This window comes from Gracilinanus agilis, chromosome 6 (genome assembly GCF_016433145.1).
Source record: "Gracilinanus agilis isolate LMUSP501 chromosome 6, AgileGrace, whole genome shotgun sequence".
Lineage (NCBI taxonomy): Eukaryota > Metazoa > Chordata > Mammalia > Didelphimorphia > Didelphidae > Gracilinanus > Gracilinanus agilis.
In genome coordinates this window covers 291,629,682-291,644,897 of record NC_058135.1, presented here as the reverse complement: position 1 = coordinate 291,644,897, position 15,216 = coordinate 291,629,682, and the positions used below count along the sequence as shown (strand labels likewise).

General features: G+C 56.0%; 2 protein-coding genes across 2 annotated transcripts; both read left to right on the top strand.

The window, feature by feature from the left end:
• The first annotated feature begins 575 nt into the window (after positions 1–575).
• On the top strand, positions 576–4,912 carry CABP2 (calcium binding protein 2). The gene is made up of 7 exons (XM_044681056.1): positions 576–632; positions 1,481–1,645; positions 2,359–2,389; positions 2,753–2,887; positions 3,883–3,992; positions 4,148–4,295; positions 4,869–4,912. Exons 1-7 carry the CDS (start codon positions 576–578, stop codon positions 4,892–4,894), a joined length of 672 nt encoding a protein of 223 aa, XP_044536991.1. The 3' UTR covers positions 4,895–4,912.
• Positions 4,913–10,612: 5,700 nt separating this feature from the next.
• On the top strand, positions 10,613–13,428 carry CDK2AP2 (cyclin dependent kinase 2 associated protein 2). Its single transcript, XM_044680442.1, has 4 exons — positions 10,613–11,268; positions 12,482–12,582; positions 12,662–12,794; positions 12,903–13,428. Exons 1-4 carry the CDS (start codon positions 11,187–11,189, stop codon positions 12,968–12,970), a joined length of 384 nt encoding a protein of 127 aa, XP_044536377.1. The 5' UTR covers positions 10,613–11,186; the 3' UTR covers positions 12,971–13,428.
• Positions 13,429–15,216: the final 1,788 nt, after the last annotated feature.

The following is a 15,216-nucleotide window of genomic DNA, read 5'->3' as shown; positions in this document are numbered from 1 at the left end:
CAAGGAAGAGATGATGGGAGCAGGGGTTCCTGGCCCTCCATTGCAGGAAACCCTCCTTGTTAGTGCTTCCCAGCCTCCAGATTGTCCCTCTCCCTCCCCAACCATGCCAGGGCACGGCTGTCCACTGGGGACGCAGCCCCCAGCTCTGGGGAAGACTTAAATCTCAATAGATTGTGGAGAGATTAAGGATGAGAATGGGTAAGGGGGGAGGGAACTCCAGAGGAGGGAGCCATAGGGACCCCCGGCAGGGAGGGGGCACAGAGTGAGCAGAGGCTCCCCGGGGACCCCAGCCTGCTCCCCCAGGGCTGCCTTGCCCCCATCCTCTTGAAGACAGAGATAATCCTAGGATTAGGGCCCCGGCCCCTGTGCTGGGGCCTGTTGCCGCCCACCTGCCCCCAATCTTTCCAAACAAAACCCTGGGAAAATCTCCTAAAGCGCTCACAACCCGGGAGCTGGGGACACCAGAGGGAACAAGCCGAGTTCGCTGGACCCAACTGGCCTGGGGCCAGGCTGGCCTGGCCTCGGCTAGATCCCCCCAGCTCACCTACCTCTTCTCGGGACCCCCGGGGCCTGGCATGGTCCTGGGGCTCATGGGAAATTGTGCCAAACGCCCCAGGCGCAGGGCGCTCAAGGTATGGGAGAAGGGGCTGTGGAGGGAGGGCCAGGCTGAGGGGATGAAGATGAGCTGGGCACTGGACCGCAGGGTCAGGAGAGGCTCTCGGGCAGGGGGCACAGGGCAGCAGGTGCTGTGCTGCAGGCAGAGGTGTATGAGGAAGGCTGCTTGTGGGACATGCCAGGCAGACTGAGGTGCCCTCCGGAGAGAGGCCCATTGGGGGCACGACAATAAAGTCAAGGCCCTCCCTTCTGGGGCTGATAATCTATATTCTAAGGTCCTTTCTGGCTGTGGCGTTCGGTTCTGGGTTCTAAGTACCCTTCCTGCTCTGATATTCTGTTTTCTATGGTCTAAGACGTTTTCCGTGTTCTAAGGTCGTTTCCAGCTTTGCTGTTTTGTGTCCTGTAGAACCCTGAATGCCCACGGGGCAAGACTGGTACACCTGTAAATGAATGTCCCCATTCTCCCCCCAGACTGTGGTAAAGCCCTCTCCCCGCTTCACTCCCTCCTCCCCGGGCCCGGCTTTTCCAGGGTAGAGAGCGAATGCCCCTGGCCTCCCACCCTATGCCCATCAGATGCCCAGGCTTCCTCTGGCTGCTCCAGGCTCTCCCTGGTTGGCATTTGATGAAGAGCTGGTCTTCCTTCCCCTGCTAGGAAACATTTACAAATATTCCAGGGCTAAACAGAGTACTGATGCCCAGCCTCAGGGACAGGCCAGGACAGGCTCCATTTCTGGGCACCCAGGGCCAGCCCAGTGTCTCCCAGATCACATCTTACAGGCTTCTGCCCATTCCAGCTCAGTGTGGGGCCAAGCCAGCCCCTGACGCAGGCCTCCCCCAGACCCTCTCCTTCCCTGCTTTGCCATAGGACCACTGGCCCCGGCTGGGGTCCCCTGGGGGCTTCTGCCCCAGCACAGTCTCCGAGGAGCAGGGAGTGGCTTCTGAGTCACAGGCTCAAGCCTATTCAGTGCTTAACCGCCTGGTGGGCCCAGCCTGTATCTTCCTCCGGCCCAGCATCGCAGCCACCCAGATCGTATGTACTTCCTGCCACTCCTGGCCTGCCACACGACCACCCACTTTGTCCTCTGGTCTGCCCCTGCTCTCCCTCTAGCCCTGGGTCTCCCCCGGGGACTTCTCCCTGCCTGATATTTCCTCTCTGATCACTGCCACCAGCCCAGGACTCTAGCCTAGGCTCGAGCCTCTGGTAGGACCAAAGGGGGGCACCGAGAGATGCTGGGCGCGGAGGGAAGAGGCAGCTAGGAGACCCTTGGAGGCTCGGACTTAGATGTAATGAAACATTTGCCAAAATGAATGAGATTTGTTGGAGATCTGAGGAAAGAGAAGCCCAGGAAGCCCATGATGCCACAAGACTTGAGCTCTCAGAGGAGAGAGAAGTGAAGAAGGGGGAACCGGGAAGGAGGGAGTAACGTTTGGGAAAGGGGGTTCCCCTGGAGCAGAAGGACTTATGGGAAGCTCCAGCAATCTGTCCCCCTCCCCAGCTGCCTTCCCGATTCCCCCCGGGGCCTCAAGGGAGTCAGAATAGCCCAAGGTTCAGGCTCAGCCCCCTGAAACGCAGCACGAGAGCTCAGACAAAGGGTGTCTGTGGCAGTGCCCAGGAGGCCATCAGAGAGAAGGGTCTGAGCACGAGGGAGGGCAAAGGGTGGGAAGGGGGAACGGGAAAGAAAGATGAAGGGCAGTGGCCTGGGGGAACCACTGGCCTGTAACCCGGCTCTGTCTCCCCCTCAGGACAGAGAGCTTCGCCCAGAAGAGATAGAAGGTAAAACGGATCAAAGTGGCCCGGCGTCCTCCCACACTCCTCTTGGCCACCTCCATCCCTCCCACCTCAGGCCTCTTATTCCTTTAAGCTTTCCCTGTCCCCGTTTCAGTCCTAGTTCTTACACCCAGAATTCTTGTAAGTTGGGGTTTGGAGCTGGGTGGGGGAGGAGAGGGGGGCAGACGGGCTGTGGGGTGGGGGCCAGAGGGAGGGACCTGAAGGCCACCGGGGCTGAGGAGGAGGAATCGGAGCCCTCTCTGGAGGATCGCTGTAGGGAGCAAAGGTGGGGTGGGGGGCAGATGCCAGCCGGAGGGGATGTGGGAGAGGGACGGGAGCGGGTGGACACTCACACGGTCCCTCTCCTAGAGCTACAGACCGCTTTCCAGGAGTTTGACCGGGACCGAGATGGCTACATCGGCTACCGCGAGCTGGGGGCCTGCATGCGCACTCTGGGCTACATGCCCACCGAGATGGAGCTCATCGAGATCTCGCAGCAGATCAGTAAGGCCTGAGCCCTGACCCAGTACCCTCAGGCGGCCCCCTCCTTGCTGCAGGGACACCCAAGACTCCCTTGAAAGGTCCACCTTTCAACTTTCCTCCCAGGTGGAGAGGGTGCCCACCCAAGCAGGCACACAAACGTGCCCTGGACGTGGAGTGGCCGAGGGACTTGCCCCAAAGAGCCTGCGGGGGTCAGACACCCACGAGGTGGCACGGTAGACAGGGCACGGGGCCTGCAGGGAGACAGGTTCAAATCCCGCCTCAGACACTTCCTAGCTCTTCGCGGCTATCTGCCAAATAAGAACAGCAGCCCCAGCTCTCGGGGCTGCTGTGAGGAGGAAGCGAGACTCGTGAAGTGCTTGGTGCAGTCCCAGCATTCCGGCCTTCGAAGCCGGCCCTCTCCCCAGGCAGCGTCTCAGCACCAATTAGAAACCCCAGATTCATTCACAGTCACAGTCCCCCAGCAGGCCCTCATTCAGTCAGTCAGAACCTCCCCTCCGTGTGCCAGGCTGCCAGCTCGGGCGCACGCCGTCTCGACGGGCCGATGTCCCAGACGACTCCGTCTGCATGGGCAGAGGGAGTTGGCTCTCACGGGAAGTTCCCACACCCAGGAAATCACAGATGAGGAGAAATAAGGGGGCCAGGCTCCATGCATACGAGGACCAGAGGGGAAGGCCGCCTCGCCCTCCACCCGCCTCCATTGTGCTCGGGTGGGGAGAAAAGACTGGCCAGGGCGGTCTGAAGTTCTACGTATGGAGAGGGACTAGCAGCCAGGGACATGCCGAAGGGCCCTGCTGGGTAGTGAGCCCTGAGCAGAGCCTCAAGAAGAGGTGCCAGGCCTGGGGGAGCAGCCCTTCCAAATGCCCCAGCCAGGGGCTTTGTTTTCTTTCTGGAGGGGCCCAGAACGGAGGTCTCTGGGGAGGGCAGAGCGAGGAGAAGGTTTATTTAGGTTGCGGCGGGGAGCCGGGCCTCAGCTCTCTCGTTGCCTTGGATGCCAGGTGGCGGGAAGGTGGATTTTGAGGACTTTGTGGAGCTGATGGGCCCCAAGATGCTGGCAGAGACTGCGGACATGATTGGAGTCAGGGAGCTGCGGGATGCCTTTCGGGAGGTGAGGCCAGGCAGCCATGGGAGCACGGGGGGCGGAGATGAAGAGGAGGGGGCTCGGGGTCCCTGGGCCTGGGCCAGGCATGACCCAGGGTGGGGGCTGCTCAGGAGGGGTCGACTCCATGGCTGAGGACATTCCTTTGGCGGGGGGCTCCCCAGTTTGACACCAATGGAGATGGCCAAATCAGCTTGGGGGAGCTACGTGCAGCCCTGAAGGCCCTGTTGGGAGAGCGGCTCAGCCAGCGGGAGGTGGACGAGATCCTGCACGACATTGACCTCAATGGGGATGGACTCGTTGACTTTGAAGGTACCACCTGGGCCAGGATGCCCCTCCTTCCCTTTGCAGGAATCCCCTAGAAAAGCTGCCCCCCCAAACGACTGGCAGGAACCTCAAAGTCCACCTAGGCTGAGTCCCTTACTGTGGACATGGGGAACCCAACGCCCAAAGAGCAGGAAAGGACTCAGCCAAGGTCACCAAAGTCAGTTCCAGAGCCCAAGTCTCTACATCAGCGGTTCCCAAACGTTTTTGGCCTCCCGTCCCCTTTCCAGAAAAAAATATAACTCAGCCCCCTGGAAATTAATTTTTTTTTAAATTTTAATAGCAATGAATAGGAAAGATAAAGGCACCTGTGGCCATCACTGCTCCCCTGGATCGCTGCAGCACCCACCAGGGGGCGGTGGCACCCACTTTGGGAATCGCTGCTCTACATTCTTCTCCTCCCTCCTAACCCCAAAGTTGGGCTGGTTCCAGCCTAGTCTGGCAGGTATAAGCTAGGTCCAGATGAGACGTGGGTGTCCAGTTCGTTGTGAGACCCTTCAGATCAGAGCTGGATTTAGATCAGCCCCAGAACCTCCCCAACTGAGGGCCCTGCCCCTACAGAGTTTGTACGGATGATGTCCCGCTGACCTGACCTGCTGGCCCGCTGACAAGGAGACCAGAGAGCAGCAGCTCTAGCACTGGGATGCCCGCTCGGCCATCAGCCCTAGGAACTCTGCCATCCCACTTCTGGGGTGCCCATCCAGAAGCCTCGTCTCCCCTACCATTACTCCCACTCAGCCTGCGGTACCCCTTTGCCTCCTTGTTCCCTTCACTTAAGCGACCAGTGAGCTTCCCCGATTTCTCCCTCTCTAACCTCTAGTCCCTCTCCATTCCCCAACAAGGCTTCTCCCAGAGTCACCCTGCCCCCGAGGGCCCGTGTGTTGTCCCTCCCTAGCCCTGTCCTTCTCCTTAGTGATAATAAAGTTTCTGGACGTCTGACCACATGGGACTTTCGCCCCTTCTTTGGAGAATGAATGCTTAAGGCTTCAGCTGGGAAAAACCCGAGTGAGGCCAAGAATGAAACAACCCGTTACCTTCTAAGAATTGGCACCTGTGGCGATTTCAAGGCAAATGGTATGAGCGAGGCAATTTGGAGCTAAGTGGCTTGCCCAGGAAGTGTATGAGGCTACATTTGAACTCAAGACCTCCCATTTCCAGGCCTGGCTCTCTCTCCACTCAGCCACCTAGCTGCTCCCAAAACGGTGATCTTTAACAAATGTTCCTTGCACTGACTCTACCCCTTCTTGAGCTACTTTTACCCAACCAGCCTCTGGTTGCCCCAAATCTAGAACCGTTGGGCACCTGATAGATGGAGATGGAGCCTCCATCCTGTCTTTGGGATCCAGCTCAAGGGAGATGCCCCTTTGGCTCTGACCTTCACAAGTTCAAAATCAAATATGGATGCCATTACAATTGCCCCTTGTTTATGGGGCGGAATGTAGTGCCCTCGTGTAAGTGAATTTATTCATCACCTACTGTGGGCAAAGCACTGTCCGTGCTGGCCACTGGCAGGGACACGAAGAATCGGGAAGCTCAGGGCCCTGTCCTTGGAGGAGTTAGACTCCTGTTATAGAGACTAGGCCACAAGGTAAGACATCCTCAAGACGGTGACTCCAGAAAACGTGGCCTTGGCTGGAAGCCATCCCTCCCCACCATTTCATTTATGATGTGGCCCCAAAGTTCAGCGCTAAAGCAGGAGGTGCCAGTGCTGGCTAGGACAGGTCTTAGCATCCGTCATTCTAGAAAATCCCAATTAATCCTTAATCTTCCCTAATTAGGAGATTTCTCCAATCTGCCTTTCAGGCAGTATGTAAGTGCCACGGGGAATTAAATGGGCTGAAGCTTCTCTCCAATTTCTCCAGGACCTCCCAATCATTTCTCCCTCCAAGTGCGAATTCAGGCCATGAAGGACATTCAGACAGACCCAAGTTGTGCTCAGGAAAAGGGCAAAGTCCACCTCTAAATTGTTCAATCCCCGGGGCTGCTGGGAGGCTCAGTAGATCGAGAGCCACACCTAGTGATGGGAGGTCCTGGGTTCAAATGTGAATTCAGATACTTTCTAGCTGTATGACGCTGGGCCAGTCATTTGACTCCCACTGCTTACCCCTTGCTGCTCTTCTGCCTTGGAACTAATACACAGTATGGTTTCTAAGACCAAAAGTAAGGATTATTGTCATTTTTTTCAAAATTATTTGTTCCCCAAAAGGGCAGAGGAAGGGCACAGGGTAGTTATTTTTGTCTCCTGGTTCTCTGGGCCTGAGATCATTATTTTCCCCTCTATAATCACCCACCCAGATGCTTCTCTCTCCAAGATCTCCCTGTCCAAAGAGAAGCTAAGCAAAATCCAGAGCCTTGAAGAAGGCAGTAAGCTGGAAAGATTCCTGGGAGCTCTCAGATCTTCAGAACTGGAAGGGACTCCAGAGTTCATCTAATGCACTTTCTTTTTTCCTGGTGGGGGACTCGAGCCCCAAAGAGGGGAAATGATTTGTCCAAGGTCACTAAGGCTAAATTAGGGAGAAGTGAGACAGGAAGTTGGGAATCTTGACTCCCAGGTCTCCAGTGCTTCCACTAGGCCAAGCTGTACAAGTGGGAAGTAATGAAAACTTAGAAATAGGAGGAAATTCTGAGGAAGGGGAGAAGCTTCAAAGAAAACTCCAGGGGGACACAAGAGGGAATCCATGTGTCCTTCCCCAGGAACTGGGTGGTCTGAACTCCTCCACACACAGACGCAGAAGCCTCCCTCCAAGACTCCAATCTGATTGGATCTGACAAACTTTCATTAAACGTCTCCCTTGCCTCAGGAAGGCTAGGCTCCCTGGGTGGGAGAACCCTGCCTTCTACCTGCCCCCCTACATCAGTGGGAAGCTGATCCCCACTGTCTAGGAAAAAAAAGGAACCAGATGCCATTGTTAAAGTTATTAATCCTCCTAAAGCTCACAGTGGCGGGGAGGGGAAGTGGAGCTCTTGGGGGTGGGTGGAGAGCCTGTATGCCTCCCAATCGAGAAGCTGATTTCTTTGGGACTGTGTGTCCTTCCTTACTTTTGCCAGAGCCCTTTTCTTCTTTTTTCTTTCTTCCTTCTTCTTCTTCCTTCTTCTTCTCCTCCTTCTCTTCCTCCTTCTCCTTCCTCTTCCTCCTCCTCCTTCTTATTTAACTCCTTACCTTCCATCTTAGAATAAAAATATGTATATTTGTTCCAAGGCAGAAATGCAGTAAGGGCTGGGCAATGGAGGTTAAGTGACTTGTGCAGGGTCACAAAGGTAGGAAGCATCTGAGGCCAGATTTGTACCAGGGACCTCTGGTCTCTGGGCCTGGCTCTCAATCCACTGAGCCACCTAAAGTCCTTTTCTACCCCACTGCTGTTCCACACTTCAATCTAGTCCTCCAGAGACCCTGCTTGTGAGAAGCTAATTTCCTCAGCTCCAATTCCCACCCTGAGAACACACATCTGCATTTCTATGGGTTCCCTTAACCCACAGAACTGAGACCTAATCAGCACTAACAGTGCCTCTGGAGAAGGACTAGCAACAGGCTGCCCTTCTGTTCAATCAATCAAACAAGCAAGTAAGCATTAATAAATGCCTGCAATGTGTGAATAAGTCCTGGGGATACCAGAAAAGGCCCAGCCCTTAAAGAGCTCATGTGCAAATGGGAGACACGATATGATATGGAAGTGCCTCGGTCCATACAAAGTTTATAGAGTGAATGATCTTAGAAGGTGGTGGGGAGAAGGGGACCAGGACAAGTTTCCGGTAAAAAATGAGACTCGAGCAGTCTCAAAGGAAGCCAGGAGAGATGGAGGGGCAAGAGAAGAGAGAGCATGCAGCAAAGGAAGTTCATGGTCTCAGAGGGAGGAAGAAAGGGCAAGGAGGCCAACATGAGTGGATCAGAAGAGTTTGCAGAGGAAATTAAAGCACAAAAAGACCAGAAAGGTAGCAAGAGGCAAGGTGGTTTTTATGTTAATTAGGTTATATTGGAGAAACAATTTTTGACGATTGTATTTTTGACATTAGTTTTCTGACATTTTAGGATCCTGATCTTCTTCCTCCCTCCCTTCCCTCCCTTCCCAAAGGAGGTAAATAGCCTGATATAGGTTATACTAGTGCTTTCAGGCAATACATAATTTCCATATTGCTCACATTGTGACAGAAGACACATAGCACACATACGATAAAAAGCTCACAGGAGCAGCTGGGTGATTCAGTGGATTGAGAACCAGGCAAATCTAGCCTCAGGCACTGCCTAGCTATGTGACCCTGGGCAAGTCACTTAACCCCCATTGCCTAGTCCTTACCACTCTTTTGCCTTGGAACTGATACTTAGTATTGATTCCAAGATGGAAGGTGAGAGTTAAAAAATAAAAATAAAAATAAATAAAACTCAGATGGAAATTGAATGGAAGACAGAATGCTTTGATCTGTGATCAGATTCCAACAGTTCCTTCTTTGGCCGTGGATAGCATTTTCATCATGAGTCCCTTGTGGTTACCTTGGAAACTTGCTTTGCTGATAATGGTTTAGTCCTTTACAGCTGATCACTGCACAATATTTCTGTTACCGCATACACTGTGCTCCTGGTTCTGCTCACTTCACTCTGCATCGGTTCATAGAAGTCTTTCCAGGCTTGTCTGAACTCTCCCTATTCGTCATTTCTTAGAGCACGATAGTACTGCATTCCAATCATACACCACAACTCATTCAGCCACTCCCTAATTGATGGACACGTGCTCAGTTGCCACTTCTTGGCCCCTACAAGAAGAGCTGCTAAAAATATGTGTGTACAGGTAGGGCCTTTTTCTCCTATCCCATCTCTTTGGGATCTAAACCCAGGAGGGGGCAAGGTTTTTAGAAAAGGTTTTACATGTCAAACAGAAGATTTCGTATTTGATCTTAGAAGTCCCAGGAAGCTACTAGTTTATTGAGTGGAAGATTGCCTAGGTAGGGTCTGCACTTTGGGAAAGTGACTTGGGCAGCTGAGTCTCAGAGTCTGGAGTGGTGAGATGCCTGAAGCAAACCAACGGAAGGCTATGGTAACTGTCCAGGCCAGAGGTGGTCTGAGTGAGAAGGGAACATAGAGAAAAGACAGTGTGAAGGCAGAACTGGAAGCTGAGGGAGAGCAAGGAGCCACGCTTGAGAGTCCAGTCAATGGGAGAATGATGGTGCCCTCCACATGAATAAGAAAAGCTGGGAAAATGGGGAGGTTGGGAGGGAAAGACGAGCTTGTTTTGGATGTGCCAAGTTTGAGATGTCACAGGCACAAGATGTCCAAAGGGCAGTTGGGGATGTGTAACTGAGCTCAGGAGGGAGACTAGGGCTGGATATATTTATCTGAAAATCATCTGTAGAGGGAAATTGGCTACACCTGAAGCTTTGACAGTTCATAAGATCACCAAGCGAGACAGTGTTATAGAGGGAAGAGGGCTCAGGATAGTCTTTGGGGGCACACACGGTGACTTGGATGAAGATATAGCAAAAAGACTTAGAAGGCAGGAGGAGAACCAGGAGAGTATCCGGAAGATTAGTGCTTAATAAGTGCTTGTTAATTGACAAGGGGAGGCAGGTGGTGTTGCTTTAGTAGATAAGGGGAGTTACTTAAGCTGGGGAAAATTGGCAGAGAAGACTCCTGGGATGGTAAGAACGAAGGTCTCTAATGGGAGGAAGGATGGGTCTCCTGGGGGAAGGTCACTTGAAGGAGGATGGGGCCAGTGTGCTGAAGTGGAATGAAGCCGGTCAAAATGGATAAAAGGGAGGTCTCCTGGGAGAAAGATGGGGGAATAAGGAGGGACTCCTGGCGGGTAGGGTGGAGGAGGAGGATGAGAAGGTATCACCTGGGGGAAAAAAGAGGGGTAATCTCCTAAGAAGGAAAAGAAGGGGAGACCTCCTGGGGAGGGGCAAGAATCAGGTCTCCTGGAATCCCGGCGGGATCAAGGAAAGGGGCTTCCGAAAGGGAACAAAGGGAGTCTCCTGGGGACCATGAGGAGGGGAGGCTCCTGGAGCGGTCTCCTGTGGGAGATGGGAAAAGTAGGGGTTCCTAAGACAGGGAGTCTCCTATAGGTGGAGGCTTATGGAATAAATCAGGAGGGGCATTTCCTAGGGGAATTAGCGAGGAGGAACCTTTGGAAGAGAGCAAGAAGAGTCTCCAGAGAAGAGCAACGAGTCTCGGGGCAAAGGAGTGCGGTAGGGCGGGGCCGGTTACCACGGAAACGGGGCGGGGCTAGAGGGCGTGCGGATCGACGGGCGTGGCCACGTGCGGTGACGTTTCTGCGTCGGGGCGGGTCGCGCGCTGACGTCACAGCCTCGCGCCCAGTGGTGTCCGAAGAGGGAGAGCGGCGGCGCGCGTCTCCGGCGACTCCGGCGGCGGCCCCAAAGCGCTAGGAAGCTCAGCCCCGGGGGCGGCGCGGGTAGCGGCGCGAGCTCGTTGAAGAAGGCGCGAGCAGCCCAGCATAGCTGGGCGGGAGAAGGGCGCGTGCGGCTGAGCCTCGCCGAGGGGACCCTTCAGCGCTAGCCGAGGCGGCCGACACCGGAGACTCCTTTCCCGGTGCCAGCCGCCCCGCCCTCCTGTCTCCTGAGCCAATCGGGCTTGGAGCGCGCTAGCCTGCCTCCCTGAACCCGCCAATTGCAGGCGTCGTCTTCCGCCCGCCAATCACGGCCAGACAGGTGCGAAGCCCGACGCGACGGGGGCCAATCCTCAGCAGGTCCGGGCCGGGACTCTAAGCCAATGAGAAGGCGCTCTGGGAGCGTCGAGTGACGTGCGCCCCCGCCAATCGGAAGTGCGAGCCTCTGGCTCTTCCTGGCGGCGCACCTATCAGGGCGCGCGCTCCGTGGCGGCTAGGCCAATCCGGAGGAGAATCGCTTAGTCTCTCCCCTCCCGAAGAGTTGGGAATGTCCTACAAACCCATAGCTCCAGCGCCCACCAGCACAACCGGCTCCAGCACGCCAGGGCCCGGAACCCCCATCCCTTCAGGTGAGGCAGCGGCCAGACCGGGGGAGCAGGATGGGAGGCTCCAGGGGCCCCGAAAGGACGGAGGGATGCTTAGGGGAGGGGGCGAAATCGGAGCTGGACGAGTCGGACCCTCGGGGTTCTGAGCTCAGTGTTCAAGAGGACCCCTCTAGCTCCGACGTGCCATGTTCCAGCCCCCAGGTCCATCCCTGTCGTGCTTCCTTGTAGGTTTTAAGACCCTGAGGTGTGACTTATGTGCTCTAAGTCTGATGCCTCGAAACTCAGATTTGCCACATTCTAGTTATGAGCTCCGCCAGCTTAGGCTTGCCGCGTTCTAAGTTCCAAGCCTTCCGAGGCCCCCGGCTTGTTCTGATGCCCCCAGATGAAGACTTGTCGTGTTCTAGGTTCTGTACTCCCCCAGCTCTGGCATGCCATAAGGCCTCCCCCCTTCACATGCATCGTCCAAGACCTCAGCCTCATCTGACCTAATATTCTAGGTTCGAATACCTCCTAGTGCCATGTTTAGGTTCTGAGGCCCCTCCCAACTCTCCATTCTCTATTCTTAGGCCCCTCTGGGCTCTGACATTCTATATTCTCTGGCCAGAGCCACAGAACATCTTGGACCATAAACCACTAGTTCTAATGATTCCTAGTTCTTTGGGCTGCAGCTCAGAGAGAATTGAGATGAGGCCTTTCAGGGGAGCAGGAGGAAGAGGAAAAGGGCAGTTGGTGCAAAGCAGTAGGAACCCTCATGAGAGGTGATTTGGGGTTCCATAACTGGAGAGGAGAAGCCACATGCCTAGTAGTTCAGCCCCTTTCTTTGTGAGGTGGAGCACTATGGGGGTGAATGCGGGATGAACCGATCTTTGTCATTTGGGAAGGCCTTTAGAATCTGGCAGATCCAGACACCAGCCTAAGGTCAAAATAAAATGTGTCAGTAGTCAGTCAGCATGCATTTCTAAGGGGCAGCCAAGCACTGTGCTGGGTGTTGGGGACCCAAAAGTAGACGGAACAGTCCTGGGTCTTTGGAGCTTCCATTCCGATGGGAGAGAGAATTTGCAAACAGCTAAGTACCCTCCAGATGCATGCAGGGAACATTGGGGGTATTGGCAGGGGTGTTTGGGGGTGTCTAATTCAGAGTTCGACTCCAGGGGGAAGAAGGGGCTACCCAGCTGCTTGGGGGGTTGGGGACCAGTGCCACCACATAACCAACAGCCTCCTTCCCCATCCTTTGCAGCCACGAGTGTCCCATCCCCCTCGGGCTCAGTGCCTGGAGCCGCTGCCCCCTTCCGCCCCCTCTTCAATGACTTTGGGCCGCCTTCCATGGGCTATGTGCAGGTGAGTGGCAGAGAGATGGGGCAGAGACTGGCTGGGCGCTGGCTGTGAGCCAAGGTTCTCACCAGCTCTTTTTCTTCAGGCTATGAAGCCCCCTGGCTCCCAGGGTTCCCAGAGCACATATACAGACCTGCTCTCCGTCATCGAAGAGATGGGCAAGGAGATCCGGCCCACTTATGCTGGCAGCAAGAGTGCCATGGAGCGACTGAAACGAGGTGTGTGGCCTCTCCCACTCCCCTGGAGACACGAGGAATAAGAAGATGGCCAGTGGGGTGGGCTGTCCCAGGCTCCCCACAAATACATCTTCTCTTTTCCTTCTCTAGGCATCATCCATGCCCGGGCACTGGTCAGAGAATGCCTGGCAGAGACAGAGCGTAATGCCCGCACGTAACGACGAGCTGCCCCCTCCCCACCCTATGGACCTTCCCACCTATTTGCATCACCTTTTGGAGCAGAGCCCCTCCCCTTGTGCCCTTCTTCTCTTCCCGATCTTCGACCTTCTCCTGTCCTTCGACCTACAGCCATGCCGGGTGGGACGGGAGAACCTGGATCCAGTGCCAGGCGCCAGCAGCAGAGCTGATGCCTCTTGGCCTCCTTTGGTAGCCCTATAGCCAGCAGGTGTCTGCCAGGGAGTCCTTGGCCCAGGCATCCTCCTCCCCACCCCAGCACAGTACTGACCTTCAGCCCTCTCCCCTCTGCCCCACGCTGGAACTCCTCCCTCCTCTGGCTGGGGCCTCCCTGGCACCTGTCACCTCCCAGCCCTGCCTCTCAGGCGCTTGGGGTGGTGCCTTTTCTCAGTGTCTTTTACTAAAATGCTCTTTTCTATAAATAAAAGGAGATTTGGAGTTGTTCTCTGTGGACATCACTGGCTGGCTGTGGGTCTGCAGGGCCAGGGTCGAGCTGGCCGGGACCCTGAGGGGAAGTCGCCGGTGCAGTTCCTTATCTGGTCCCTGCCGCTGTTGACTTCCTGTGATCTGCCACCTTTCCCACTTTCTGGGATCCTGTGCCGAACACGGCGGGGACTTAGAACACAGAGGCTGGGAGAGGGAAGGGACATTCAGGACGAGCCTATGAATGCTGCTTGGCTTGGGGTCAGAGGACTTGGGTTCAGATTTCAGCTCCCTCACTGACCCTTGAATGGCCAGGTGAGAATCAGTTCAGCTCAGGAGCTTGGTCTCATGTCCACTGAAGGGGTGGACTGGGTGGTCTCTGAAGTCCCGTATAGCTCGGGATCTCTCTGCTCCTGTGGTCCTGAGCCCCAAAGAAGTCAGTGAGTGGCAAATGTCTGCAGCCCCCTTGCATGGCCTCCCGGGGACGTGACTACAAGAGTCCGGAGTCCTTAGCTGTCAGCAGAGCCCTTGGCTGCCCACTTACCTGTGAGATGCCAGCCAAGCAGGGCAAGGTCCCAGGGTGGAGCTGGGGACAGCCCTCTGGACAGTCAGGCAGAAAGTCCCTCAGCCAATTGCCCTTTGCCCAGCACGGGCACTCTGGGAAGTTGGGAGCATTAGCGAGGGCAGTGGGCCTCAAGGCTCCTGACTGGCAGGGTTGCTCACAGGGCCAGAGTCCTCCCTTAGCCTGCCCTCACATCCTGTCTGCAGGATGGCCCCGGCAGCTTCTCCAGGCTGCTGTCAAGAAAGATGCAACCCAGGCCCTGGGCCCAGCTGCCCAGTGTGGCCCCTCCCCGAGGAGCCTGGCTCTTGGCTGCTGTCTAGCTGATTGACAGCTGGACTGTCTAGCCACTCTGGCCAGGAGCCTGAAGTTCCCAGCTCTTCTGAGACTGCAAGGCAGGTTTGGGCTAGCCTGTTCCTTCCCCTTCTGGGCTGTGGGGGTGGGGGTTGGCTTTGCTAATGCCTCTCTCCTCCTCCCCCCCAGCCCTGACAGAAATGTGGCTCTTGGCCCAGTCACTGGGGCACCGGTTAGGCCAGGGGAGAGGGAGATAAGGGTGGGGCACACTGTTCCTCGAGGGGAAATGGGAATGGGCTAAGGATGGGATGGGGGAGAGGGCTGGCATTCATTCTGAAGGCCTTCCCAGAGAGAATGGCCCAGCTGGGAGGGACCTCAGGCCGCCAAGGGGAAGTCACTTGGCTGAGGGCACTCAGCGGCTGGGAGAGATGGGAAGGGCCGAGGAGCAGGCTAAGACAGGAAAGGCCCCCCAGGCTTGTCCCATCCAGCTAAATGGGCCAGGTGGGAACTTGGGCCTTACTTCCCCTTCCGCAGACTAGGCTCCGTGGGGTTAGTTAGGGTTGGGCCCCTCCCACTGCCAGGGCTGGCCTTGGGGGTAGGTCCCCCTGCCCAGATTCCTGTGGCTTGGGGGGAGGCAGTGAAGTGAGTCCTGCAGACCCTGCCCTGAGGCTGGGACCAGAGGGAGCCTGTCAGCAGGGTTGCCAGGAGGAAGCCCTGCTGGTCCCAAGGAAATTCAGGGGGTCCTGGGAGGGATTCCAGAATGCTGCCCTGGGCAGGGAGAGAGAGGTCAGAGAAGGGGAAGCTGTCAAGGGAGCCCCTTCGGAGAGCTCTTACCTCCCCCAGGAACCCTTTAGGGGCCCCACAGGGTGAGGGAGAGGACAAGTGGGGGGCAGCAGGGGCACAGAGGGGGAGAAGGCCACGTTCTGGGGAGCAGAGAAGGGGCTGCCCTGGGGG

What these genes read in the sequence shown, in the direction of transcription:
- CABP2 (XM_044681056.1), top strand. Translation starts at nt 576, where the DNA reads ATGGTCCTGGGGCTCATGGGAAATTGTGCCAAACGCCCCAGGCGCAGG. An exon ending in TCGCCCAGAAGAGATAGAAG is followed by an intron (nt 2,390 to 2,752) that starts GTAAAACGGATC and finishes TCCCTCTCCTAG; the next exon opens with AGCTACAGACCGCTTTCCAG. An exon ending in CGAGATCTCGCAGCAGATCA is followed by an intron (nt 2,888 to 3,882) that starts GTAAGGCCTGAG and finishes CTTGGATGCCAG; the next exon opens with GTGGCGGGAAGGTGGATTTT.
- CDK2AP2 (XM_044680442.1), top strand. Translation starts at nt 11,187, where the DNA reads ATGTCCTACAAACCCATAGCTCCAGCGCCCACCAGCACAACCGGCTCC. An exon ending in CGGAACCCCCATCCCTTCAG is followed by an intron (nt 11,269 to 12,481) that starts GTGAGGCAGCGG and finishes CATCCTTTGCAG; the next exon opens with CCACGAGTGTCCCATCCCCC. An exon ending in CATGGAGCGACTGAAACGAG is followed by an intron (nt 12,795 to 12,902) that starts GTGTGTGGCCTC and finishes TTCCTTCTCTAG; the next exon opens with GCATCATCCATGCCCGGGCA.